Source organism: Nannospalax galili, unplaced genomic scaffold, assembly GCF_000622305.1.
Source record: "Nannospalax galili isolate Female #2095 unplaced genomic scaffold, S.galili_v1.0 scaffold1050, whole genome shotgun sequence".
Lineage (NCBI taxonomy): Eukaryota > Metazoa > Chordata > Mammalia > Rodentia > Spalacidae > Nannospalax > Nannospalax galili.
This window is the reverse complement of record NW_008329037.1, coordinates 16,795-44,578: the sequence shown is the minus strand read 5'-3', so window position 1 is coordinate 44,578 and position 27,784 is coordinate 16,795. Positions and strand designations below refer to the sequence as shown.

Genomic DNA, 27,784 nt, shown 5'->3' with positions numbered 1-27,784 from the left:
TCCCTTGGTTTGGCTCAAAAAAAGCATAGCTTGTCCATCAAACTAAAAATTCAGTAACAGGACAACACTTTTAAGACTTTGGGCAAACTCAAGGCAGGTCTCAGCACTCCATTTATGTCCACACTGCAAGCATGCCTGGCATAAGAAGAATCTCGATATTTTCTGGAAAGCGAAAGGAAGGAATTCCTAACAAGGAATCTGTGATAAATGGTGGTTTTTACATACAGATGGGCGCTCAAGAGGAATTCATAGTATAAGCAAATTCCCCTTTGCAGCCTTCCTTGATAATGAAGGGTTGTTAACATTCACAAACCCAGTCTTTAAGAGCAGGAAATATTTCATTCATCTTCACATCCCTAACTTACCAGAAATAGGAAAGACAATTATTGGAAGTTGACTAACAAGTAAATTAAATCCTAACCCAATGAGAGTGAAAATAAAAGGAAAACAAGAAGCAGTAGAAGACAGAATTCTAAACACTTTGAAGACAAAGAAAGATCTAGCGTGAACAAGCTGATTTACAGCCACACAGCACTTAGGAACCCAAACACACCCAGGAGTGCTGACTGTTCCCGGACTAATGACTCTACTAATAAACTGATGAGTAAAAGCAAGCCTGCCTATTGACTAAAACTCATAAAGCATGTGTTGTCTTGACGGGTTCCAAAATAATACAAGGGGATGATGAGAGAAGGGAAGGAATGCACAAGATTTTCTTATATGTAGATTATCAGCATACCGACTAACAGCATTTCCAAAGATGGAGCGAATATTGTCCACAGTTGTGGCATTGGGTAGTGTTCTGATGTCAGCCACTGTCTCGCCTTGCTGATAAACACAACAGAAGACACAATGACTTACTGTCTGACAATCATGAGAAAGAAGAAAACATTTAAAAGCCCCCTATTTTTTTCCTTTCCTAATACAAAACCATCCTCCAAAAATCATGAAAAGTAAAAGTAAAAACTTACTTTTTTAACTGAGAAACTGATGCCTGAGTTGTGTATTGAATACCTTGAAAAGAAAAAATAAAAGCTAAGCAATTTATTGGCTAAATGCACAATAAGAGCTCTTTTAGCTAAATAAACTGGTGGATTTGTAAGAAAATGTAACTGAAACAAAGGTATATACAAACAAAATATATTGGCACATCATGTATTACCCACAGGGAAATAAAACAATGGGGACTTCATGGAGATCACATGCTATATGTGACAGACAAACACAACTCAGTTTCACAGGCTGCTGACTGGATCCCAGCATCACCCCTCTACCCCAAACCCTATAGCATATATTGTTTACAAGATGCCCAGAAGGCCACACCATTCTACTCACTGCTTTTATCTGGCCGCTAGGCCCTGCTCTGGTATCTCACTGCCTTTTTGAGGCTGTCTTTTATCACTGGTCTATTCATCAACCTCATGAGCTGAGGGCTGTGTTTAGCAAAACACATTTATTAAATAACAGTTTTCTACCTTACCATACTTAGAACCAAAATAGTCAACTAGAACTCCTTTATTTCCAGGGGACAATGAGTATTTTTTATATTAATTTATAGAATTCTATGTTAGGGAGGTGCTGGGGGACCTGATATATAAATTTGTACAATTTTATTATGGGCAATTTTTTTTTTAGAAATACTGAAAAAATAGCACAAATCTTATTATAATTCAAAGATGTGGGTTCACAGTCCCTGCTACAGCCACTGTAGCACTACATTAAGTTTATCTTGAACACAATGCTGTTTTCACTTGCCCTGAATCCCCTCTCCTGATTACAGCCAAGTTTCCTTTGAGACACTATCTTCTCCCATTCTTCCTGAGATACACCACGTAAGAGTGCCAACCAAGAAGTCTCCCAGAGCTGTGGGCACAAAATCATGGGATCCAAGTAAAGCCAATCACAGCACCCTGTCCAGGAAAGGACTCCAGAGCAGAGCCAGGAGAAGAATGAAATAGGAGGGTCGCAACCTTAAACTCAGAAGACACTCTGATTCCTACTCTTCACTTAGGAACAGCTGTTCACACCTCTTCTCACTCATCTAGAAACCTTCCAAGATTTCTTTTTGGCTCAAGGTAGCTAAGATCAGTTTGCTGTAATTGCCACCAAAGAATGTTGACTAATAAAGACCAACTGTTCTTTCCTGGCAAGAAGAGTCAAGGCTCAGAATGATGAGCAAATTGTAACCAGAATAGCAGACACACCAGCTTTGCTGTCGGCACCCGCCTTCTAAGTATTCTCAATTTACAAGTTCTAGGCACATTCCTTTAATGACAGCGCTCAAAGACCCATCCCAGTTTTGGACAATACCTGCCAATAACTTCCAAAATTTTCCCGTACTCTTCACTTGGGTTTTTTAAAGCTTTCCTCCTCGTGGTTATGTTGTAAAAGAGGTCCTCCACCTGATCAGAAGATTGATTTTTTTCTTGTAAATTCATGGATACCAATGGAAAGCTTCACACAGTCTCCCTAAAGCTGGATCTTAAAGTAGTGAATCCAATGACATTACCAACAGCACAGGTCTGATCACATTCACTGACTTCTCAAATGAATAGTCGGGGATAGCTCTATGATAGGTTGTTTGCTTTATACTAAAAATATAAGGACATATTTTAAAGTCTAGTCTTTCTCAGGAGAGTCTACAATTTAGTAAGATGTGAAGGTAAATTTACAAATAATTACAATATTCCACAGTATTCAAAGACATTTTTCAAACTAAAGACAATCATAAGTTTTTGGAGCTATAGGCTGGAAAGAAATGGCTCTGCAGTTAAGAATGCATACTATTCTGGGGCTGGAGAGATGGTTCAGCAGTTAAGAACACTGGCTGCTATTGCAGAGGACCCTGGGTTCGATTCCCAGTATTCACATGGCAGCTAACAACCATCTGTAATTCTACTTCTAGGGGAATCAATGCCCTCTTCTGATGTCCAGGGGCACTGCATGACACAGGTGCACTTATATACATGCAGGCAATATACTCATATACATAAAATAAAAATAGTATTTTTTTAAAATCAATGAATGCATTGTATATTGTTCTTACAAAGGAACTGAGTTCCATTCCTAGAACCTACATCAAGAGGCCCACAACCATCTGTAACTCCAGCTCCAGGGGATCCAACACCTCTGGCTTCTGTGGGCATCAGCCCACATGTGCACATACTTATATATATATAAACATAATTAAAAATAATAAATTTAAAAACTTTTTTGGAGATAATTCAGAGCTCTCAATAATCATGCTGCATGCTGCTAAGGCTCCCTCTTAGCACTGTGAAATCCATGTTCATTTCGGCCTCCATGCCCAGGACTTGGAAAACTTAGGGCTGCCTTCAACACATGCTCCAGCTGGGGTCTGGGGTAAAGAAGCAGGATGCATAACATAACAGTGGGATGCTTATGGGATCACAGAATGGAAAGACACTGAGGTGCTACAGAAATAAGGCAGGATGGCGTAATTCCTCTTGACTGTTTATATATATTCATACAACCCACCAAAGACTTTTGAGGCAGATGGGCATATATTCTTCGTTTCACTGGATATATGAGAAAATTGAAAGTTAGAGATACCAAGTAATTTGCCTTTGGACACACAACCACTCATTGACAAAGCTGGATTCCGACCTATGTCTCTGAGGTCAACTTTATCCATGTTTTATCAATGCTAATCTCAGCCCCTTACAAAAGACAAAAGGGTAGACAGGCCTGCCATGCCACAAAACCCAATCATCATTTTTTTGGGGACTTCTATTACTAGAAAAAAAATTCTTATTATTTTTACAACAGAAAACTCAGAACCCATTTTACTTTTTCTTTTCTTTTTTTTTTTTTTTTTTTTTTTTTTTTGGTCTTTTTGAGACAGGGTCTCCCTGTAGCCCCAGCTGTCCTGGAACTCACTATGTAGACCAGGCTGGCCTTGAACTCACAGAGACCCGCCTGCCTCTGCCTTTCCCTGAGTGCTGGGTTTAAAGGCGTGCGCCACCACACCCAGCTATCCATTTTACTTTTTACTTCAGCATTTATAGTAAGCTCTATTTCAACAATTCACATTCCCACACACCATTCTTACCGTGATCTGAGTACCCTGGTTGCCTGCACATGGTTTAGGAGGGGCTTGCAGCTTTCCATCTGAGTAACTTGCTCTATTCAGAAAACATAAAAGATTACTAGGACCTAACAGGATACTAGCCAAAGGCTTAAAAAAAAAACAACTATAAATCAGGCATGGTGGCATATGTCTGTAATTCCAGGACTTGCAAGGTCTTCCAAGTTCCAGGCCAGCCTGAGCTACTTAGAAATAAATATATTAGAATATCCACATTTTATTTATTAATTCATTTTGGTCTTTTTGAGACAGGGTCTCCCTGTAGCCCCAGCTGTCCGGGAGCTCACTATGTAGACCAGGCTGGCCTTGAACTCACAGAGATCTGCCTGCCTCTGCCTCCCCAAATGCTGGGATTACAGGTGTGCGACACCACACCTGGCAGAATCTCCACATTTTAAAAATAAAAATTATATCAGTAATAGATTAAAATACAGCTATATTATATATTGTTTTAATAACCATTTTATTTTTCCAGTACTTCCATAATCATTCTGACTTTTTTTTTTTGGTCTTTTTGAGACAGGGTCTTCCTGTAGTCCCAGATGTCCTGGATTCACTATGGAGACCAGGCTGGCCTCAAACTCACAGAGATCTGCCTGCCTCTGCCTCCTGAGTGCTGGGATTAAAGGTGTGCATCACCACACCCAGCCCGATTTTTTTTTTTTTATAAAAAGTCCCCTTCTAGTAAATCTTGCCTGAGCTACTAAGTTCTAAGTTACTAAACAATAGTTTTGCAATTATCTAAGATTACTGTAAATTTTTCTATAATTCTGCAACCATTTTCGTTCAAAGGTCTTGGTAATAAAGAAAGGTCTTAACCAGGTGTAACAGTACACACCTGTAATCCCAGCACTTGGGAGACAGGAAGGAGGGTCATTGCAAGTATCAAATCAGTCAGAGCTCCATAGCAAGACTGTTTTAAAACAAACAAAAAACTCTTTAAGAAAAAAAAAAAGAGTTGAGCGTGGTAGCCCAGGTTTTTAATCCCAGCACACTGGAGGGGGAGGCAGAGGCAGGTAGATCTCTATGAGATCAAGGTCAGTGTGATCTACATAGCAAGTTCCTGGCCAGCTAGGCTATATGGAAATTCTGTCTCAAAAAAAACAAAACAAAACAAAAAAAGGCTCTTCTTGACTTGGCAAAGGAATAGTCTTTTAAATAAAGCATAGAATGATGTGATCATGTGTTAAGTGATCTGGAGAAGAAATTACCATTCAGCCAGGTAGCTGAAAGCATCAGAGAACAGAAGGCAATTCATTCAGCTTTAGGAAGGAATAGTTTCAGGTGAAAAGAACAAGAAAGCCCCTCTCATAGGCCAGGGAGCAAGGAATTTTGGAATACATGGCAAATGATAATGTGTGAAGAGAAGGGGCTGGAATGTGGACTAGGGGCACATAGGGAAGGTCTGGGTACCAAGACGATACCTCTGAATTTCATCCTGCAGAGGGAGCCACTAGAGGCTCCAGGTAAGGCATAACACAAAACTAGAGGTCATGAAACAGGACTTGGATCTCAGGCTACCTAGGAAAAAATTAACTCACAGCTGAGTGGAGTTTGTAATACTCCACTCAGCCCACAGAGGATTCACATAGAATTAAGACCCCTAACATCAGTCTGCATACTCTGAAGCACCCTCTCAAATTAGCCTACTAGAGAAGACTGGGGACAGAACTGCCCTGTGTTTTCCATTTTAATTTACAAACAGTCTGTATGTGTAACATTTGTTTTCTTTCTTTTCTTTCTGCATTAATTACTACTACTGGTCTTCGAACAGTAAACAGCCAGTGTTTACAAAAACCAAGATATGACTGATTCCCTGAGTATCATTTTTGTTCTGTCTCAAGGCCATTCCTCAGCCTTGGGAAATTGTGCCAGCATAACTGCCAGCCAGCAGCCACTCACTGAAAGGCAAGCAAGCACAGATATATGCACAGTGGCAGGAACCAGAAGCTCAGGAGCCAGCAAGCAAATGAGCTGTGAGCCATCAGCATCCCAGCCACTGACTTGTAATCAGCCCAAAGTGATACCCTATTGAAGACCAAAGAGGAAGAAATGACAATAGCGGCAACCATTTGCTTAGAATACATGTCACAGACACCTTATAGAGTACCTGTAGTTATAACATATTTCTTAAGAAGCCATAAAGCAAGAGCATCACCTCCTAATCATCTCTGCATATTACAAAGTTATCTATAAGAAGGAAAGAAGACAAAGATCTCAGCCAAACCAACAGAAACTCATGTTTAGGGAGGAATTTCTGAGATCAAGCAAAAAGTACCTGCAGAGGTCATTATTATCTACCTGTAAGCGCACTTTCCTCATTACCTACCTGTAAGCGCACTTTCCATCAGCCGTTTTGGTTGTAATAGTAACGTGAGCCACATGGCTTATGCTGGCCAAAGCCTGGGGAAACAAGGAAATAAAAAATCATTGCTGGGTCAGCCACTGTCACCTCATCAAAGGGAAAGGTTCTACCTCGCCACTTTCATTCTCTATTAATTTGTGGTAACAACTTGATCATTTTTTTAAAAAGAAATAAACTAACTTGACTTAATAGGCCTTAATGTGTATGATAGAATGCATGAAATCTGGTAGGGGGGCCACGGGAGAGTGTGGATGGAGGAGGAGGTAGAAAGATGATTAAGATGTTTTATACGAAATGCACAAAAATTCAATAAAAAATATACTTTAAAAAAAAGAGCTAAAATTTCATCTAGAGCATAATCATTAGGACAAGGAGAAATATACATTAAAAAGCCCAAAAGGAATCATATTAAAACACGTTAACAGCAATTGCATTCACATAGTAGAACTACTGTGTTAGTTTTCCATTACTGAAATAAATAGCTGAGAAGATCAATTTATAGAGAAAACATTTCTTTTGGCTCACAGTTTTAGAGGATTTACTCCATGGTCAGTGGGTCCTGGTGCCTTTGGGCCTGGGGTGAGGCAATTTATCATGGTGGGGCGTACATAGGAGACCAAGCCAGTCACGCCCTCTGTCCATAGATGACCCAAAGACAGAAAGGAACAAGAAGGAGTTTCAATATCCCCTTAAAGGGGACACCCTCAATGACCTGAAAACCTTCCACTAGGCTCTCCTCTGTCTCTTCCCAATAATACCACGTGGGGGAAGAAGTTTTTAATATATGGGCCTTTGGGGGACATCCAGATCCATATAATAGCAAAGCTGTTTACATTGCTGTTTAATAGATTCTCAATGATGTATCTTTCTGTTAATTGTTTTAAAGATTTACTCTGTGTGTGTGTGTGTGTGTGTGTGTGTGTGTGTCTGTCTGTCTGTCTGTCTGTCTGTGTCTGGGTAAGTACATGTACACATGTGTGTGTGCAGGCGCTTGCAGAGGCCAGAAAAAGGGTGTTGGATTCCTTGAACTGGAGTTGCAGGTGTTTGTGAGCCACCTGACGTGGGTGCTTGGATCTGAACCCAGATTCTCATGACTGAGTAAATACTCTTAAGCACTGACTGAGTAAATACTCTTAAGCACTGAACTATCTCTCAAGCCCCTCTTCCAATAATTAAAAAAAATTTACCTTTAGAAAGGAATAATGGGATCATTCCAAGTAGATGGCACTATGTACTATTCCTCAAAGGAATCACATATTTAAAAATACAAATTTAAAGGCTGGGAGTGGTGGCACATGCCTTTAATCTCAGCACTAGGGAGGCAGAGTCAGGCAGCTCTCAGGTCTTGGACAACCTGGTCTACATGAAAAGTTCCAGGCCAGCTGGGGCTATAAGGAGACCATGTTTCAACCTTCCCATGCCCTCCCCCCACTCCCCACCCCCCACAAAGTAAATGATCTGGGTGTATGACTTAGACCTGTAATCCTAATACCTATGAGGCAAAAGTAGGATATCAAGAACTCAGCTACATAAGGAATTCAAGACGAACTTGGCCTACATGAGAACCTGCCTCAGAAAATAAAAAATCTAAATGATTGAGACTTGTGTATAAAGACCTGCTCATAGGAGGCAATATTACATAATATCAGGAAGAAAGTATGTTAATACACACAGCACAGCACACAGCCCTGCTGCTCTAGAAAGAACTTTTTCTCAACAGAACAAGTAGATGGGAACACAGACTCTGGGGTCAGAGTGCCCAGAGTCACGTCTCCACTCTGCCAGGATCTGGTGTGCCCTGATGGCTTCTTAAACATTTAGTGCCAGTTTCATCATGTGAAGCAGAGCAACAGTAGACTGTACCCTGTGGGGTTGCTATAAGGAGTAAGAGCTAATCACACAAATGCTGAGAACCTTAGCTGGCACAAAGATATCCCTCAATATCTTCCCTATCTAATTACAGGCACCCCAAAGATGTCCCACAGCCAGGCTAAGGCGGGGTTGGAAACTAACTCAGAGAGTTGCATAGCCATGATAAAGCTGCTTTCCCACAGGCTAAGTAGAGACGGCTGCAAGGTAAACCTTCTAGAAACTGTCTCTATTGGAACAATTTTGGGGTCACTGTGAGCAAGAGAGTAATTGAAGCTATCCTGGTTTGACCCCACCTGCCTGAATTACACAAAATTGGTAACAGCTGCCTTTTTTAGATTAAACAAAATAGCATCCCTATTATTTGTTAAAAATAAAAGGCCTAAAATGAAAATATGCCCCTTTTCTTTCTTTACCTTAATTCTCTCTCCTCCCAAATAACAACTTGTAACAGTTTATCTAGTTACCTAGAGTCTCCCAAAAGAATGAAGTCCTACCAAAACCTTGTTTACACCCCATTAGACATGTCTTCTAACCTCTAGAACTGTATAACAAATGTTTTGTTTTATAGCACTAAGTTTATGGAGGGGGACAATAAGAAAGCCCTATTAACAGTTTTTAAAATGTTTTATTTTATCTAGGAATGCACTTGTATAAATTTATCCTAAGGAAATAATAAAACAGTGAGTGTATGTATAAAAGTATTCATCAGAGCTTAACAGGAAAGAATGTAAAGAGCCTAAATGTTCAACAAGAAACCACTTAAAACTACAGTACATACATGTAATATGCATACGAACCATACAGACCTCTATTTACTGGATGAAAAGAAATCTATAAAGAATTAAATGAGCCAGGTGTGGTGGCGCACGCCTTTAGTCCCAGCACTCGGGAGGCAGAGGCAGTCGGATCTTTCTAAGATGGAAGCCAGCCTGGTCTAAATAGCGAGTTTCAGGCCAGCTGAATTCAGCTACAGGGAGACCCTGTCTCAAAAAGATCAAAAAAAAGATAAATAACAAAAACAGAAGATCCCATTTTAGTCTTAAAAGTATTTTATCTATTTTTGTTTCATACATACCTAGGTGTTTATCCATACATTTCGGTGTAAGAACTCAAACCTTAGTTTTATACTAGGGATACAAATAATTTCTTCTTAAAACTACCAAATAGCTAATCTGTTCAAATATCTGCCTCAAAAAAAACTTTCACTATTTGTTCAAATTAGCATCTAGATAAGATTAAGTGAAATCAGTCCTCAGGCCCCTTAATCTCTTTCAATTTATAGGGCCTTATTCCCACTATAATCATTCATTCCTCTGCAGTTTACTTGAAAGTCTCCTGTCATGTAGTTTTCCACTTGCCATTCTTGCTGGCCTATATCTACTGAATGTAGATAAAAGTACTGATCAAATTCATATTTGATTTTCTGATAAAACCTCGCAGGTATTGTTGGGTTCTTCTATCAAGAGACATGTAAAATCCATGGCCCTGTAGATAACAGTGTATCAAGTACTTATGAAAAATTCTCAGTTTTGGAAAGCTAAATTTGTTCAAACTTACATATATTAAAAATAAATTTTTAAAAAAATTTAAAAGGCTAAAGAGATGGCTCAGTGGTTAAGAGCACTGGCTGCATTTGTAGAAGACCTGGGTCATGACAGCTAACCATTCGTAACTCCAGTTCCAGGGGATCCAAGGGCCTCTTCTGGCCTCCACGGGCAGTACACACACAGTACACTTAAATATATGCAGGCAAAACACTCAAACACATAAAAGAAAAATTTTTTTAATAAAAATGAAAATTGAAAATTATACATATTTAACAAGCGTAAATCATAAATCTTAACTGGGTATGGTGGGGCATGAATTTAGCCCCAGCTCACAGGAGGCAAAGGCAGATGGAGCCCTGTGAGATCAAGTCCACCCTGGCCTCCATAGTAAGCACCAGGCTACAAGGAGACCCTGTCTCAAAACACAACAAAATAAAAACAAAAAACCAAAACAAAACATAAATCTTGTTAACCTCTGTGGAGAAATATACACTAAGAAATGATAATGTCACCACAGGAGGGTATTTTATACATTTCTTTAAACCTTCACTCACCTCACCCCGAAAGCCATAGGTAGAAATACTGGCTAAGTCCTCAAAGGTCTGCAGCTTACTTGTAGTGAACCTCTCACACACGATATCCAGATCTTCTTTCTACAAGATCAAAAAAATAGAGTAAATAATTAAGTCTCTCATTTTTCTATTTTATTGATTTAATCAGGGAATAAATTCTTCCCAGAACTCTTTAAATTAGTCTGACCTTGGCATCCAGAATGCCACATGTCCTGGAGTTCACCTTCCTTATCAGGCTGTTCCTTCTCAGTGCCATTTACTGTCTGCAACCATGTCCTCTCCTCCTGACACTGGAGTGACCTAGGGCCCCATCCTTAGACCTCTTCTCCATCTGCACTCCTTTCTTTTCAGATAAGGTCCCATTATATACCCAAGGCTACCTCAAACTCAATCTTGTTGCCTTGACCTCTTTCTCAAGTGCTGGAATTACAGGCATGTGGTATCATGCCCAGCTTTCGTGCCTTTCTTTGTAAATTAAAAAAAAAAAAAAAATCTAGTTTTAATCTATAGTAAACTCTTTAAATTGTAATAAAATACATGTTAATTTTCATTTTAGCTGGGTGCAACAGCACACATCTGAAATTCCAGCACTTCTAAGGTAGATGCAAGAGGATCAGGAGTTCAGGACATCCTCTGTGACACAGTGTATTCAAGGTTAGCCTGGGCTACATGAGATCCCACCTCAAAAAAAAACAAAAAAAAAACAAAACACCTTTTGATCCTAACCACTTATAAGTGTATGGTTCCGTTTATTAAATACATATTTAAATTACTTGAATTTCCAGAAATTTAACAAGTTAAAAAAAATACAGAACCATTCCTTTCCAGAACTACTTCATCTTTCTTGTTTCTTTTTTTTTTCTGACAGTGTCCTACTATGCAGCCCTAGCTTGCCAGGAACTCACCATATAAACAGGCTGGCCTCAGACTCACAGAGATCCGCCTGCCTCTGCCTCCCAAGTGCTGGAATCAAAGGCATGCACCACCACACCCGGCCTACTTCATCTTTCTTAAACTGAATCTCTACCCATTAAACAGTAATTTTCCATTCTCTCCTCTCCCCAATCCCTGGCAATCTCCATTCTACATCTCTATGAGTCTGGCTACTCTAGGAACCTCATATAATAGGAATGGTACATCAGTATTATTTTTTGTGACTGATTTATTTCACTTAACAATGTTTTCCAGGTTCATCTGTGTTGAAAGGTCACAGAATTCATTCCTGTTTAAGGTTGAGTACTGTTTCTCTGTGTGTAGGTATACCATATTTTGTTTCTCCACTCATCAACTGATGGACACAAAAGCTGCTTTTGCTTCTCATAAATGCTACAAATGTGAGCACACAAATGCCTGCCTAGGTCCCTGCTTTCACTTATTTGATATACATGGAAGTACAATTGTTCAAGCAGAGTAATCTAATTTTCTGAGGAAACTCTATCATTTTTCTATAACAGACGCACTATTTTACAGTCCAACCAGCAATGCACAAAGGAACTAATTTCTCTACCTTCTCAGCAATCCATTTAATTTTATTTTTTTGGTTAACAGTTATTGTAGCAGATATGAAGTGTTATCTCATAGCTTGGATTTGCATCTCTGTAATGACTACACTTCAAATTTGCAAACCTCTACATTGTACTGACAGACACCCACAAACACCTTTAAAAAGCAAGTTAAATTCAGCGTGCTCCCAAATGAACTGCTCATCTTCCCTTCAAACCTGCTTTCTTCCATAATCTTTTAGTAAATGAATAAATGAACTTTAATAAAGGAATTATTTCTCTCACATGCTACATCAGTAAATTCTAAGAGCTCTGCCTTCAGAATTTACTCAGGGATCTCACTGCTTCTTTTTTTATTTTTTATTAACATTGCTTTCTTTAAAAAAATAACATGATTACGGTTAAGAGCATTGACTGCTCTTGCAGAGGACCCGGGCTCGATTCCCAGCACCCACATGGCGGCTGCGAACCATCCTTGACTCCAGCTCCAGGGGAATCTGAAGCCCTCTTCTGACCTCCACGGCATTGCATGACATGGGTGGACTCACTTACATTCAGGCAATACACTCACACACATAAAATAAATGAGATGTTTAAAAAAAAAAAATAGCACGATTACTTTGAAAAACTCTGTATACGTTGGAGAATTTGGAAAGGCAGTGAATGGCAAACTCACATTACAGCAACAGTAACAATTTTCATAGTATTGCTGAAGTTTGATAGTAATTTCCTAGACTGTGATTTTTATCTCTAGAAGTTCGATTAGGTGTCTTACATTTTCCATAGGGCACAGGTGAAGGCACACTGGGGCTGCAGAAGAGTAACAGAAAAATAATGGAAAACCTCTTGGTGCCTGGGAATCGGAGAGGACCAATATCACGGCCTGGATGCCCAGGACCACATGTAGAGTCAAGACCATAGCTAGCCCTAAGGGGAGGTGGAAAGTCTATTCAAGAGAATCAGTTCTCCCAAGACCAGAATCTGCAAATGACAGAGACCTGCCCTCTCCCTAGCATAAGCCCAACACAGAGGCAAAACCATGGCTATGCACAACCTGGCACCTCGGGGCCTTACTGCCTCTATCTTCTATTTCTGTTGCTGTGACCTAAACTCTATGCAACTTATAGAAGGAAGAGTTTATTTTGGCTTAAGGTTCCACAGGGATAAGAGTTCATCATGGAGGGAAGGCATGAAAGTAAGCACAGAGGCTAGAGTAGAAATCTGAGCGCTGACATCTTCAAACACGCAAAGGAAACAGAGCAGGTAAACAGGAAGTAGGGCAACGCTATGAACTCTCAAAGTCCAATCACAGTTACATGCTTTCTCCAGCAAGGCTACTCTCCTAACCTCAGGAAACACCACCAACTGGAGCCAAGTACTCAAATACATGAGCCTATGGGGGACACTCCTCATTTAAACCCCCGCATCTCTACTGCAATCAACTGGTCCAAAGCACTGTTATCCCCCCCTGGGTTCCTACAAGAGTCCTTTCACTGTCTCTACCCTGTCCTTCAGCAGTCTGTTTTCTAGTTTTTTCAATCTTATTTTTATTTATATGCATGTGTATATGCCTGTAGGTGCACCATCTGTATGCAGTGCCTTTGGAGGACAGAGTGTCATATCCCCTGGAACAAGAGCAATAGGCGGTTGTAAATCACTCAAAGTAGATACTGGAAACCCAACCCAGGTCCTCTGCAAGAGCATCAAGTGCTCTTAACTGTTGAGCCACTGCTCCAGCCCCTTCAAAAGGTCTCTGAATAAACCTCACCAAATGATGCACCCTTAGTCACAGCTCACCAGAGTTACCATAAAAGCCAAAGTTTTTATTCTACCCAAAATGTCCAGTATGTTTTCTTTGACTTTATGCCCCACTACTATTCTCTTAAAAAAAAATTTAATTCCTTTATTTTTATGTGTGTGTGCTTTGCCTACACATATGTTAATACATCACAAACATGCAAAACCTGCAGAGGCCAGAAGAGGGTGTTGGATCCCCTGGAACTGGAGTTACAGATGGTTGTTAGCTGACATGTGGGTGCTGGGAACCAAACCAGGGCCCACTACAAGAGCTCTTAACCACTAAGCCATCTCTCCAGCCCTGCTCTTCTTGCTCACCCTATTCTACACACACTGGCCTCCTCACTGGTTCTTAAAGGTCAGGCATGTTTCTATTTCATGGCTTTCATCTCTATTCTCTCTGACCAGACTATTGAAAATCAACCTTTCAATCTTCTTATGACTTGCTCCTTGATCTCCATCAGTTCTCTCAGAATTTCCAATCCATATCAAAGCCTTCCTAAACTACCATTATCAGAAATCACATCCCTCCCTCTCTCAATCCTATCTACTTCCTAGCTTTTTTCCTGCAGAGCATTCCAGGTCATCTGACAAAGCATCCACTACACCTGTTTGTTTATTGTCTCCTACTAGCAGGATGGAAAGCATCCATCAGAAGACAAGGTTTTTTCTGTTATATACACTACCACACCCCTTGAACAGTCTGTAATAGACAGTAGGGACTCTTTATCGTTGGTGTTGAATTTTTAGTATAATGGTAATAACACTTGCAAAAGTCCAAAGTTACCAGAACAGAGAAGGAAAGATTCTGCATGTTCCTGCAGAGGCATCACATGAAGCATATAAACATCCTGCTCCCCTGAGATTTTACTTACCCTGATTCCAGTCCCATTGTCTTGGATCTGAATTAACTTCAGGCCTCCTTCTTTAACAACCACTTGAATACTTGTGGATTTTGCATCTAAACTGGCAGATCAGAGAAAATATATTATCACTTTTGGGTCTCTGTAGCCTTGGCTGGCCTGAAAAGCAATATGTAGACCAGGATAGCCTCAAACTCACAGAGATCCATGTGTCTCTGCCTCCCTGCTGGGACTAAAGGCATGCACCACTATGCCTGGCCTAATGCACGTATTTTAATAGGGACTCAGCAATAATAGTGAATACCAAACAGAGTGCTTGATTAACTAATGCTTTTCCTTTGTCACAGAGGCTCAATGCCTGTACTGTATGAGCCTATACATTATATAGAACAACCATTTCTGTTCCTCTAGAATAGTTCTTTTAGTACATCTTTCTTATTCTCATTTCAACTACTTTTCTATTATTTTAACTTTATTCAGTCTCTGGTTTCTAAGTGACTCCAATAAAATATCCTAAAAATTTTAAGTGTTTTCCTCTATTATTCCTTTTTCTTTAGGAAAACAGCCTCATGATGAAGTAAAGAAAAAAATATGGCAATGCAGAAAGTACTTTAAGAAGCTAATAGCACTAATGAAGTGGTTCAGTGGGTAAAGCCACCTGCCACCAAGCCTAAGGACCTGAGTTCAGTCCCTAGGACCCACATGGTAGAAAGAGAACTGGTTCACAAAAGTTGTCCTATGACCTCCACAAGCATGTTGGTACACACACACAAATAGGCAAAATTAATTTAAAAAATAGAAAATAAGCTTAAAAAAAAGAAACTAATAAATCTTTCGTGTTTTCAGAGTACCCTATGAGCACAGAACACCTACCAAAGAAAATAATTCAACCTGTATCAACTTCTCTCTGAAACATGATTTATTTTAAAAACTAGACAAGTTACTTAAACACCTTTCTCAGGACCCCTTGCATTAAAAAACCTCGAGTTAAATATTAACAAGCACTTAACTGGAATCCAGGAAGAAAAAAAAAATCTCTGCTTGCGGAATTATAAGCCACTAAGCTAGTATGTTTAAGTTTTACTGTACAGAATTCAGGCACAGAACAGTAACTGGCTCAAATCACTGGGCCATTCTAGCACCATATAAACAAAAGGTACTGTTGGGGTCTATTGCTACACCAAATCAATACCTTTTAATTCTTTTCCTTTTTGTCTGTAGTCTTTTTTAACCCACTGTTATTTTAGCACCATGTCTCTAAATGGTTTTTACAGTGAACCTCTACAAGCTTGGCATTCTTCACTGATTTGGGGGGTGGTGGTAACAATGTATGAATTTTGCTAACATCAATTGATACAAAGGATTTGATATAATCTTCAGATATACATTATGGATATTCACTTCCAAATTTTGTTGACAGTGGTTTATTTGTATATTTATTTTTGCGTTTTACAGTCAACACTCACTTTTCTAACCACGTTAAGCATCAGAATCAAAGAATGCCGCCAAAAACGAAGGACCTAAGAAAAACCTGGACTCAGTAAATTTGGCAACGGGGTAATCAGAAATTAGCCCTCGTGTCCCCATTAGCCTGATGTAAAACTGCGACCATTTATTCTGAATAAAACTCAAAAGGAACTGTGCCCTTGAATGTATATGGATTTCGGAAACGGTGGTAAGAACGCGGCATCCTCTGAAGATTGTTTTGCTTCTCCTCAACATAAACATTCACACGTCTCTAGTTTTGCACGTTCTGCATATATAATGTGAGGCTAAGTAGCTTCCTTCGGGAAGGTACCATTAGAGTAATACCATATCTCTTTTCCTCTACTTTCCCAACAGGTCTCGGGGAAGCCATGAGGAACCAAGGCTCGAGGGAAGGGGCGGCCGGTCCGACCCATCCCTAGGGGCCTTTAGGAGACCGCTCCGTACCAGTTTTCAACCATCTCTTTGATGGCATTAGCAGGCCGCTGGATAACCTCCCCAGCCGCGATGCGGTTCACCACCGTCTCGTCCAGCCGCCGGATAACTCCCGCTACAAACGCCATTTCGGCGCCAGAAAAGCCCAGGTTACCGCGACGCTCGCCGTCAGCCAATCACTTCCACCCCTCACGCTCACGTTCTTCCTCCAGCTCTGGCTTACGCCGTCCTGCGCCATCTTCCAGTCGCGGGTGCTGATTGGACCGAAAGAATGTCAATCAAACTTCTTTTACGTCAGTTCCGGGACTTCTGTCCCGTCCCAAAACTGCGGCCGCCCACTAGGATAGAAGCAATGCGCGTGCGCTTTAAAGTTCACGATCCGCTCTTCCTATTGGCTCATTTCTGAGAGCTAAGGGAATACGAAATCTCCAGCCAATAGGAGGGTAGGTGCCCTGGCAGCAGCTGGTGCGCCCCTGCTCGGGTGATCTGGCGCAGAACCCAGGGGGTGCTTGGCGCTCGGCGGGCTCCTCCCCGTTTGTTGCGGCCTCGGAGCTCGGCGTTATCTTGTGGCCTCCCGCAGAATGTGGATGACGCCCAAGAGGATTAGGATGGAAGTCGATGAGGCTCTGGTGTTCCGGCCCGAGTGGACCCAGCGTTACTTAGTGGTGGAGCCTCCGGAGGGCGACGGGGCCCTCTGCCTGGTGTGTCGCCGCCTGGTCGCCTCGACCCGGGAACGCGACGTCCGGCGCCACTACGAGGCAGAACACGAATTCTACGAACGGTTTGTAGGGGACGAGGAGCGCGCTGCCCTGGTGGAGCGGCTGCGCCAGGGCGACATGTCGTTGGCGGCGGTGCTCACTCCCGAGGAGAGGGCGACGCGGGCAGGCCTCGGCCTCTGCCGCTTCTTGGCCTTGAAGGGTCGCGGCTGGGGGGAGGGAGACTTTGTACACCAATGCATGGAGGTGTTGCTGAGAGAGGTCCTGCCCGACCACGTAGGCGTCCTGGAAGGTATCGATCTGTCTCCAGAGATCACCAGGCAGAGGATTCTGAGCATTGACAGCAATCTGCGTAGCCAGCTGTTCAGCCGAGCCAGGGACTTCAAGGCCTATTCCCTTGCTTTGGATGATCAGGCCTTTGTGGCCTATGAGAACTACCTCCTGGTTTTTATCCGTGGCGTAGGCCGCGACCTGGAGGTGCAGGAAGATCTTCTGACGATCATCAACCTGACTCATCACTTCAGTGTGGGTGCCCTCATGTCGGCGATTCTGGAAGCCCTGCAGACAGCGGGGCTCAGCTTACAGCGGATGGTTGGACTCACCACGACCCACACTTTAAGGATGATCGGTGAGAATTCCGGACTGGTTTCCTACATGAGAGAGAAGGCTGTCAGCCCCAACTGTTGGAATGTGATCCACTATTCAGGATTTCTTCACCTGGAACTGTTGAGTTCTTACGATGTCGATATTAATCAGATTATAAATACCATATCCGAATGGGTGGTTATGATTAAGACCAGAGGTGTTCGACGACCCGAGTTTCAGCCTTTACTAACTGAGTCTGAATCAGAGCATGGTGAAAGGGTGAATGGACGGTGTCTGAACAATTGGCTTAGAAGAGGGAAGACTTTAAAACTAATATTTTCACTGCGAAAAGAAATCGAAGCATTCTTGGTTTCGGTAGGAGCCACAACAGTCCATTTCACAGACAAACAGTGGCTTTGTGACTTCGGCTTCTTGGTAGATATTATGGATTATCTTCGAGAGATCAGTGAAGAGTTGCAGATCAGTAAAGTTTTCGCTGCAGCTGCCTTTGAGCGCATTTGTACCTTTGAGGCTAAGCTGGATTCCCTTCAGAGACATATGGAGGAAGTAAATCTAACAGACTTTCCTGCCTTCAGCATCGTGGTGGATGAGCTTAAACAGCAGTTTAAGGAAGATCAGAAAATCTTTGATCCTGACAGGTATCAGATGGTGATCGCTCGGCTACAGAAAGATTTTGAGAGGCATTTTAAGGACCTCAGGTTCATTAAAAAGGACTTGGAACTTTTTGCAAATCCATTTAACTTTAAACCTGAATATGCACCTATTTCCGTGAGAGTGGAGCTAACAAAGCTTCAGGCAAACACTGACCTGTGGAATGAATACAGAGTCAAAGACTTGGGACAGTTTTATGCTGGATTGTCTGGTGAAGCTTACCCAATTATCAAAGGGGTTGCCTATAAGGTGGCATCCTTGTTTGATAGCAATCAAATCTGTGATAAAGCTTTTTCGTATTTAACTAGAAACCAGCACACACTGAGCCAGCCATTGACGGATGAGCATCTCCAAGCGCTGTTTCGTGTTGCCACAACTGAAATGGATCCTCGTTGGGATGATCTTGTGAGAGAAAGAAATGACTCTTAAGCTTTTATAGTGCAACATTGAAACAAGAATTCAGTTTCAAGTGCAAAAATCGGTCTGATTTCCTTCACGTTTACGAATTTTGGATTGTTGGAAAGCATTGAGCTTTTTACAAGATGTCCAGATCAGTAACAGTTCAAATCTTTCTGACAGTTGCCTTTTTCCCATCTCATTTGGCAACATGGGACTGAGACCTAAGAATACCACCTTTTTAAAAACGTAGTTTAATGGAAAAAGTCATTGCCTTTTGCTTTTATGGTATAACTGATTTCAGCAAGTTTAGTATTAATAATGTGAGTTGAATTAGAAGTCTGGTTTTAAGATGTTCTGAAGATATATACCAAAAATATTATCTTTTATTTTAACAAAGTGTAAAAATTGTGATAATTTTAAATTACCAATTCCTTAAAAGTGTACTTGAGTCAATTTACAGAAACTCACATGCCAAGTTTATTAAGTGTCTGAAAAGGAACAGCGTATATGCTCAGTGGAGGTATTTTGTCTAGCTAAAAATGTTTAAGACTATTTTTTTTAAAACATCTTTTTGAGTCTGAAGTAAATCTTGGCAAATTTCCTCCTCCTGCCCTTCCCCTCCCACCCTTCCTAGTAACAGTGATATTACAGTTGGAGGGAGTGATCAGAATTGTAGTTGGAGAAGCAAGAATGATTTTAAGTTACTGATTTAAGAGGCTTCTCACAATTTGGAATTAAAAATAACCAATTTTGGGTGGTTTCCCCTGAATTTATCACAACTAGGGGCTATTTTCAGCTTGTCTATCAAAGGACCATGGTAAGTATAGAATCTGAACCATTGCCAGTTAGTAATTCTTTATTTTTACTCTAGACAGAACTTTGGCCCTATCAAAACATGAGGAAATAAGACTTCAGGATCAGGAGTTGTGAGAAGTTTTAGCTTATTTGTCTTAGCTGCATGGGTATTAATGTTTTATAAACAAACTCTGCTCAAGAGAAACACTTTATTTTGAATTGATAATGTTGGGTTTCATTAGCTGCTGAAAATGGATCTACTCCAGAATTTAGATCTGTCCACATTAAGACAGTGCATAAATAGAAACATTTATATCTCAAGAAGCAGCCTTAATTCACAGGCTGTAGTAATTCTTTATTTCAAATGACACATTGGTTTTGTGCTGTACCACTTACTATCAGACATAACTGAAAAATCTTATGGTAAAGCTCAACATGTAAAACTGATTTAAAAGCAGCACCCGACTTGTAACTTCATCCTCAAGTATAGTTTGAAAACCGTTGTGCTATTAAGTTCTGTCTTAAGTATTGTAGCACTTTATTCTGTTGTAAATTCAAGGAACCAGATTACAGCCAAGAATTTAGAAGGAACTGATGCCTAAGCAATCTAAATAGATGCCACACGAGCCTAAGAACCAAGGTGGGTCAGTAGTTCTTAACCAAAGGTAGCAACCCTTCCTTCCAGAGGCTGCTGGGAAATGTGTAGGGGCACCTTTGTGGTTATCACATTTTCTGGAGGGTTCTGCTGGCATCTAAGCCTGAGACTTTTCCCTCCTACTGTGCACAGGACAGCTGGCTCCTTGAGGAATTATCCCTCCCAAAGTGCCAGCAAATCCCTCCCCCCTATATACATTATCTTATTTCAAGATAAGGGACAGGGAAAATTACCAGTAGAAGCTGATGGTATATTTGATAGGGAAGCCTAATTCCAGCATTTCTGAGAAGAAAAGCAGGTGTTATATATTGACAAGATAACAGATTGACATTTTGATTGTCAGAGAATAAGCTTAAGTATCTGGAAAAAGGATAGTGAAAAACAAACAAAAATAATCTGCTGGTAATTTCCCTGGAGCTTTGTGTATGGCTTTCACAGCAAATGCTTTTATTACTTGAGAGAAAGATTAGAAAACGGAAAGCTGCTGCTGCCTTCTAGTCCCAGTTCCCTAAATATTAGTATCTTGTACATTTTATCAAGTTCTCGTGTTTTGCTTAAGGTGATAATAAAATTAGTTTGCATCATGTAGCCACTAAGTGAGTGTGGGGAGATATAAATAAGCCAAGGATTTTTTTTAAAAATTGACCCTCAGCAATAGAAAGCTTGCTGTAACTAGTCTCATTTTTTTTTTAATGTGTTTTACTGTTTTCTGTACTAACAGTAGCTGCATGGCAGTCTTTTTTTTTTGTTTTGCTTAAGGTGATAATAAAATTAGTTTGCATCATGTAGCCACTAAGTGAGTGTGGGGAGATATAAATAAGCCAAGGATTTTTTTTAAAAATTGACCCTCAGCAATAGAAAGCTTGCTGTAACTAGTCTCATTTTTTTTTTAATGTGTTTTACTGTTTTCTGTACTAACAGTAGCTGCATGGCAGTCTTTTTTTTTTTTTTTTTTTTAATTATTATTTTTTTCTTTTTTTTGTGTTTTTTTCCAGCCCTGTTTTGTTTTTTTCTAAAGCCTCCATTCTGACTTCCACGGTGGCTGTACAAGTTTCCATTCCTATTAATACCTTATAAGGGTCCCTGTTTCCACACATTCTCAGAGCTGCATGGCAGTCTTTTTTTTTTTTTTTTTTTTAAATACATAGTTGTTACTAGTCCTGTGGTATCGGTGAATACAGTTAAAATAAGTGCCATTTAAAAAAAAACAAAACACACAAAAAAAACAACAACAACAACAAAAAAAGACCCTCTGTGTCCTTCACAGTCACATCTCCATTTTTCTCATTCCCAGTAGTTCAAATGCTTGCTTGCCCAGTCTCCCGTATTGCCACTCAGAGTCCTCGAGTTAAGTGTCTGTCATATTCTCACCGCCTTGAAACACTAGATTACCCTAGCTTTGAGTGACACCAGCTCCAGGTAGGTTTTCTCAGTCTTCTTTGCAGGCACCTTTTCCCTTAAGTATGTTTGTAGTTTGTTTTGCTGTCTTTTCTTTTTTTTTAAGCTGCCTGATCGCTCTTGCCTTATTTCCCTTGCATTACCTCCATAGATGATCTCATCTCTTTCTGTGAGTTCAGTTACCACCTGTTTGCAAACGTTCCCAAATTCTTACCTCCTTTGGAGATTTTCCCTTAACTCTGATTGCCAGCATTGCCAGCACCTTGCTCTCTCACAGGCCTCACGGCTCACTTTCCTCTTTCCCCCAAACTTGCTGTTCTCATTTTCCTTTTCTTCAGGAGGTGGCACTGTAGTTGCCAACCATTCACTTGTCCCGGCCCAAGTCAAAATGTGACTCAACCCAATCGCATTGCCCCACTGCTTTCACTGTTGCTCTCAGAATGAAATAAAACTTCTGTTCATCTTGCAGGTCTTGGTCTAAATGCTACTTCATCTTGGAAGCCTCAGTGATGCCCTCTAGGCCAGGTACCCCGACTGTACACTCGCTGAACAACACCCCATCCTGCTCTAGCTGTACCCTTACCATTTGTTACTGCTTATTGGTCTTTGCTAGACTGGAACATAAATGTGACTCGTGATTTTATCTAATGCTTAGCACAGTGCCTAGCATTTGAATAAATGCTCTGGCAAATAAATACTCGTGTGGTGTTGTACGATCTTTGAAACTTTCACAGTCTCATTTGACCTTCACAGTCCATCTTGCCTGTTTACTGAATAGTTGTAGCCATAAATTGCAAATTAAGAAATGAAACTTACCTTATTTGTGACTAGGGACCTCATTGTTGTGTTTCTTGAATTTAGTGCAGTGCTTAGCATGTGGTTCAAATATGTGAATGTTGTTAGGAAAACAAACATTGTAATTTTTACCCTCGTAAATCTAATTAGTAGTCATGTCAGGATTCAAACCTAGGTGTACTCACATAAATCCACTCTATAATATTAAGTGCATCCATGATATAGAGTCTTAATTTTTTTTAATTTCTAAAAGCAGGTTTCCAAAAACCTATATACAGAGGGAAAAGATTAGATAACTGCTTAGAATGAACTAATTTAAAGTAATTTTAAAGTTACCTTCAGTACTGGAGAAAGACAATGTGACATAAGAGTTAACATGCATTTTTCCTTTTGTAGGCATCAACCCTAAGAGAAAATGCCATGCTATTTAGTAGTTATTTCCTTTACAGATGATTTCTGACTCTTCTGGAATTTAAAAGTAAGTAAATTTACCAAGTACTGGAACAATGACTCAGTCAGCCCTTATTTTCTTACCTACGGAATGCCTATATCATCTCAAAGTGCAAACCCCAGATGACATCCAACTAACTTGTACTTTTAGATTTGCTGTATTTCTTTGCTTTCTTGTTCCCATGCCTCTGTGAACTTAATTTCTGGGTAACTCGGGCTTTTCTGTCTTAAGTAGGAAAGGCAGATCCTTGGTCTCTTTCCTTAAAAGTCACGTTGCCCAATTTAAGAAATTAACTAGTATCCGTCTCTTAGTTGGACTTACAGTCTAATTCACTCTGAGGTCTTGATAGATCCTTGTTGCAAAACTAGGCTTTTTATTTTATCAGCTTTGGGGTTTAAAGTTTCTCATGCTTATTATCTTCTTGGGATTCCTTACCCTACCCACTAAGTACTTGACTGAATTCTCCAGTTTTGATTTCTGCCTTAAAACTGGCAAAATTCTGAGTTAATCTCCTGTACACTTTGTCACATGCAGTCAACAGCCACCACATAATTTCTTTCTTCTTTAATGTCTCCCAGTTCATCTCAAGGGACTGTTTGACCTGTCCGTAAGATGAGTTGCCCCTGTGTAATTATTTCTTCTATCTCCCAGTAGCAGTTTTCTTGAATGCTTGCCAGCTGATCACTAAGCCTGTGTGCTTGGTATTTTAGTTCTTCTGTAAGGAGAAGAACCAATCTCTGCATCAGGATGGGCTACATTACCATGAGGTAAACAACTACAAAGTTTTACTATCTCAACTACTCATCTTGAAAATCGTCTGACGACTTTGCTTTAGGTAAGGGGCTGGCAAACTACAGCTCACAAGCCAAGTCTGTCCTGGTTCATGTTTCTGTCAGTGAAGTCTTAGTGGAGTACAGCCTTGTCCATTTATGAGTTGTCTGTGGCTGCTTTGCTCTACAGTGGCAGAGTTGAGTAGTTCTGACACAGTATATGTCCAACAAAGGCTAAAATACTTAATTTTTGGCCCTTTACAAATTCATTAATCCTTGATATAAATCATCTTTACTCTGGGGCTCAGGACAAAGTAGATACTCCATTAGGACTGTGGCTGCTTACTTTGAGAAACAAACAAAAAAGCCCACAGCCACACCAAAGTCAAGAGAAGTATAATCTCTCCATACAATGGGGAGGAGAACAAGACACATTTGGAAAATAAGCACTACTGACTGTCGTGGTTATATCACTCTATGTCATTTCAAATATGTTTTTGCTTTTTTGTTGAAATAAAAGTTTACAAATATTAAATGTACACCTCGGTGTGTTTTTCTATTCACCTGTGAATGCACCACCCGGATTAAGGTAGAAAATATTTCTGTTACTCCAGTAGGTGCCCTTCCTCCTCTTATACAAGAGAGATAATTGCTGGTCTGACCTGTATTGCAATCAATTAGTTTTGCCTGTTTTAAAACTATATGAAGTAAGATTCTTATATATACTTTTTTGTATCTTTTGTTCTCTATGTCTGCTGTAGTAATCAATGTTGTAGGTTGTAACAGTTCATTTTTCACTTCTGTGTCGTAGTGCATTCGTTGTATTATTATACCACACTTTATCCGTTCAATGTTGATGAATATTTGGATTGTTTCCACTTTGTGATCATTATGAATAAAGTTGCTATTAAAAGTTCTGTGTCTTTCAGTGAATGTGAGTTCCCCTTCTTTTTGGTGTACTCTCTGGTAGATAACCTTGTTTCTTTATACAGATTATTCTCCCCAGAGCAATCGGAGTAATCCTTCTTTTAAAATCTGTCAGGTAATGTTACTTTCTCCCTCCAAACCCTCTTTGTATCACAGGCAGAGTAGAATCTGTATCCTATCAGGTCCTACAAGGTCCTGTATCAATCTGCACCCACACTCCCCTCTAACATTTGTCTTTAATCCCTCTCCCTCCTTTCTCTGCTGTGAACTGAGCACTATACTTACAAAATTTGTGAATTGAGAAATGATATGTGATGTAAGTAGATGTTTATTGTTTTGAGGCTTTGGGCTTTGTTCATTTGTTTTGGAGCTGGGGATTGAATCCAGGGCCTCAAGCATGTGAAATACGTGCGGCAGTACTGGGCATACCTGGCTCCACTGGTCTTGACATGAGTCATGACACTCGTTTATGGTAAGTTTATCCCAGGAATGCCAGTATCCAACATTTGAAAGGAATTTAGAGATTAAAATACAAAACCTGCTTGATTTTTGATTTTTTTTTTTTTTTAAAAAGTGAGTCACATCATAGCACGTACCTCTAATTCCAGCACTGGGGAGGCAAAAGCAGATGGATCTCTTGAATTTCAGTCCACTCTGGTCTGCCTAGCAAGTTCTAGGCCAACCAGTGCTACATAGTGAGATTCTGTCAAAAAAAACCTTAAAAACTGTCCCAGGCATGATGGTACACACTCTTAACCCCTGCACTCAGGAGGCAGAGGCTAGTGGATCTCTGTGAGATTGAGGCCAGCCTGGTCTACGTAGTGAGTTCCAGGCCTGCTGGGACTACAGGGGGCCTTGTCTCAAAAAGGTTTAAAAAAAAAAAATGGGGCTGGAGAGATGGGTCAGCAGTTAAGAACAGTGGTTATTCTTACAGAAGACCCAGGTTCGAATCCCAGCACCCACATGGCAGCTAACAACAGTCCGTAACTCCAGTTCCAGGGGATCCGACAGCGTCTTCTGTCCTCCGTGGGCATTGCATGACACAGGTTCACTTACCTACATGCAGGCAATACACGCATATACATAAAAAAATAAAAATAAATATTCTTTTAAAAAGATTAAAAGGATTGTATCTTATATTTGAGTTCTACCAATTATGATTAGTGTTTGCTAGTGTGATTATGACCCTGTTCACTTCTGTTCCACAAGGTTAAGATGGGTGAGGATCTGGGATAGAAGAGGTTGAAAGGTAGTGAGATATTCTGTTAAGTTAGAAGTACAGTGTCCAGAGTCTGCCTTAAGTGTGCCATTGGTACATTGCTAGTTAAAAACGCCACCTTTTTTATAACTTTTTTGTACAATGGAATGTTATAAACTTTGCATATATAAATAATAAAATTTGATTAGAAGTACATGAGACCAGGGCTGGAGAGATGGCCTAGTGATTAAAGAATATTGACTGTTCTTGCAGAAGACCTGGGTTCGAATTCCAGCACCCACATGGCAGCTAACAACCTGTAACTTCAGTTCCAGGGGCTCCAGTGCCCTCTTCTGGCCTCCATGGGCATTGCATGAATGTGGTACACTTACAAACATGCAAAACACTTAGACACAAAAAATAAATTTGCATTTAGTTTTACCTAATAAGAAAAGAAACTTAAGGGGGAAATAAGATTGATGAAAAGAAATGTCACAGTCAGTTCAGACCTAGAACAGATTACCATTGACTGGGTATCTCAAATACCAGTTGTTCTCACAGTTCTAGAGACTTGGAAGTTCAAGATGTTTTTCAGATCCAGTGTCCAGTGAGGGACTTCTAGTTTATAGGTGACCATCTCCTGTCTTCACATGCTGGAGGGCAGAAGAGAAAATAAGTTTTTTCATATCTTTATAACACATCAAGGGGCTTCTATGTTTTGCTGGTTAGTTTTTTGTCAACTGGAAAGAGGGAACCTCAATTGAGGAATTTCCTCTATTGGATTGGCCTGTGGGCATGTGAATGGAGCATTTTCTTAATTGTTAATTGGTGTAGGAAGACCCAGCCTACTGTAGACAGTGCCATCCTGAGGCAGGTAGACTGGAATATATAAATAACTGAGCAAGCCAGGAAGCTTTCACAATCTGCTCTTCAGCTCTACTTTGAGCTGCTACCTGGCTTCCCTTGATGATGGACTGTAAAATGTAAAATGAAATTAAACCCTTTCCTCCCCAAGTTGGTTTTGGTCAGCATTTTATCACATCAACACAAAGCAAATTGGCAAACATCCTTACCAACCTAGCGGCTTGCCAAAGAGACCCCTCCTCATGCCATTGAGAGTTAGGATTTCAATGTAAGAATTTAGTGGAAAGGTTGGGGAGATGGCTCAGTCAGTTCTTACCATGAAAGCATAAGGACCTGAGTTCAGATCCCCAGCACCCACATAAAGCATCAGGTGAGGTGAGATGCACTTGTAATCCTAGTGCTGGAGAGAGACAGGCAGGAAGATCCCAGGGGCTTGCTGGCCAACTAGTCTTTTAGCAAATCAGTGAGTTCCAGGTTCTGTAAGAGCCCCTGTCTCAAAAGGTGGAGGGCCTGGTGTCACACACATCTTTAATCCCAGCTTGGTCTATAGAGCAAGTCCCAGGCTAGCTGAGACTACATTGTGAGATCCTGTCAAAAAATAAAAACAGGATGTGGTGGTGCACCCCTTTAGTCCTAGCACTTGGGAGACAGAGGCAGGCAGATCTCTGAGATCAAGACCAGCCTGGTCTGAATAATGAGCTTCAGGTCAACTGGGGCTACAGGGAGACCTTGTCTCCAAAAAAAAAAAAAAAAGTAAAAATAAAAATGTGGAGAATGACTAGTCTACTTCTGGCCTTCTTATATATACAAACCTCCACACACAAATATGTACACATGCATAGTACACACATGGAGAATTTAGTGAGGGACATTTTGTCCATGGGAAAGAAGGGGAATATCTCTTAGAAACACCATTGTCTACTTTCATCCCTGTATCTGTTCTTTTTACTTTGCTAGCTGACCTTTCTACACCTCCCTGGTTTCTATAACTACCCCTCTCCAATGCCACTGAC

At 40.5% G+C, this 27,784-nt stretch overlaps 2 protein-coding genes across 5 annotated transcripts in view; one reads left to right on the top strand and one right to left on the bottom strand.

Moving 5' to 3' along the window:
- The window catches only part of Mlh1 (mutL homolog 1), a 51,210-nt gene extending 34,376 nt beyond the window's left edge, over positions 1 to 16,834 (bottom strand). For 2 of the 4 annotated variants that reach the window (XM_008830422.3, XM_017797445.2), the window contains exons 1-8: positions 16,559 to 16,834; positions 14,639 to 14,729; positions 10,447 to 10,545; positions 6,438 to 6,511; positions 4,073 to 4,145; positions 2,311 to 2,402; positions 972 to 1,014; positions 740 to 828 (exon numbers count right to left, since the gene is read on the bottom strand). In XM_008830422.3, coding sequence (XP_008828644.1) covers positions 740 to 828; positions 972 to 1,014; positions 2,311 to 2,402; positions 4,073 to 4,145; positions 6,438 to 6,511; positions 10,447 to 10,545; positions 14,639 to 14,729; positions 16,559 to 16,674 — 677 coding nt within the window. In that variant the 5' untranslated portion in view covers positions 16,675 to 16,834. The remainder of the gene's footprint in view (positions 1 to 739; positions 829 to 971; positions 1,015 to 2,310; positions 2,403 to 4,072; positions 4,146 to 6,437; positions 6,512 to 10,446; positions 10,546 to 14,638; positions 14,730 to 16,558) is intronic. The other 2 variants (XM_017797442.2, XM_029562160.1) reach the window with 2 other exon arrangements.
- A 154-nt stretch (positions 16,835 to 16,988) lies between these two features.
- Positions 16,989 to 21,325, top strand: Epm2aip1 (EPM2A interacting protein 1). The gene is made up of 2 exons (XM_008830410.2): positions 16,989 to 20,927; positions 21,128 to 21,325. The coding sequence occupies exon 1, from the start codon at positions 17,128 to 17,130 to the stop codon at positions 18,946 to 18,948; it is 1,821 nt and encodes a 606-aa protein (XP_008828632.1). The 5' UTR covers positions 16,989 to 17,127; the 3' UTR covers positions 18,949 to 20,927; positions 21,128 to 21,325.
- The last annotated feature ends 6,459 nt before the right edge of the window (positions 21,326 to 27,784 follow it).

Excerpts from the sequence above, each read along its gene's own strand:
- Epm2aip1 (XM_008830410.2), top strand. The coding sequence starts at position 17,128 with ATGTGGATGACGCCCAAGAGGATTAGGATGGAAGTCGATGAGGCTCTG.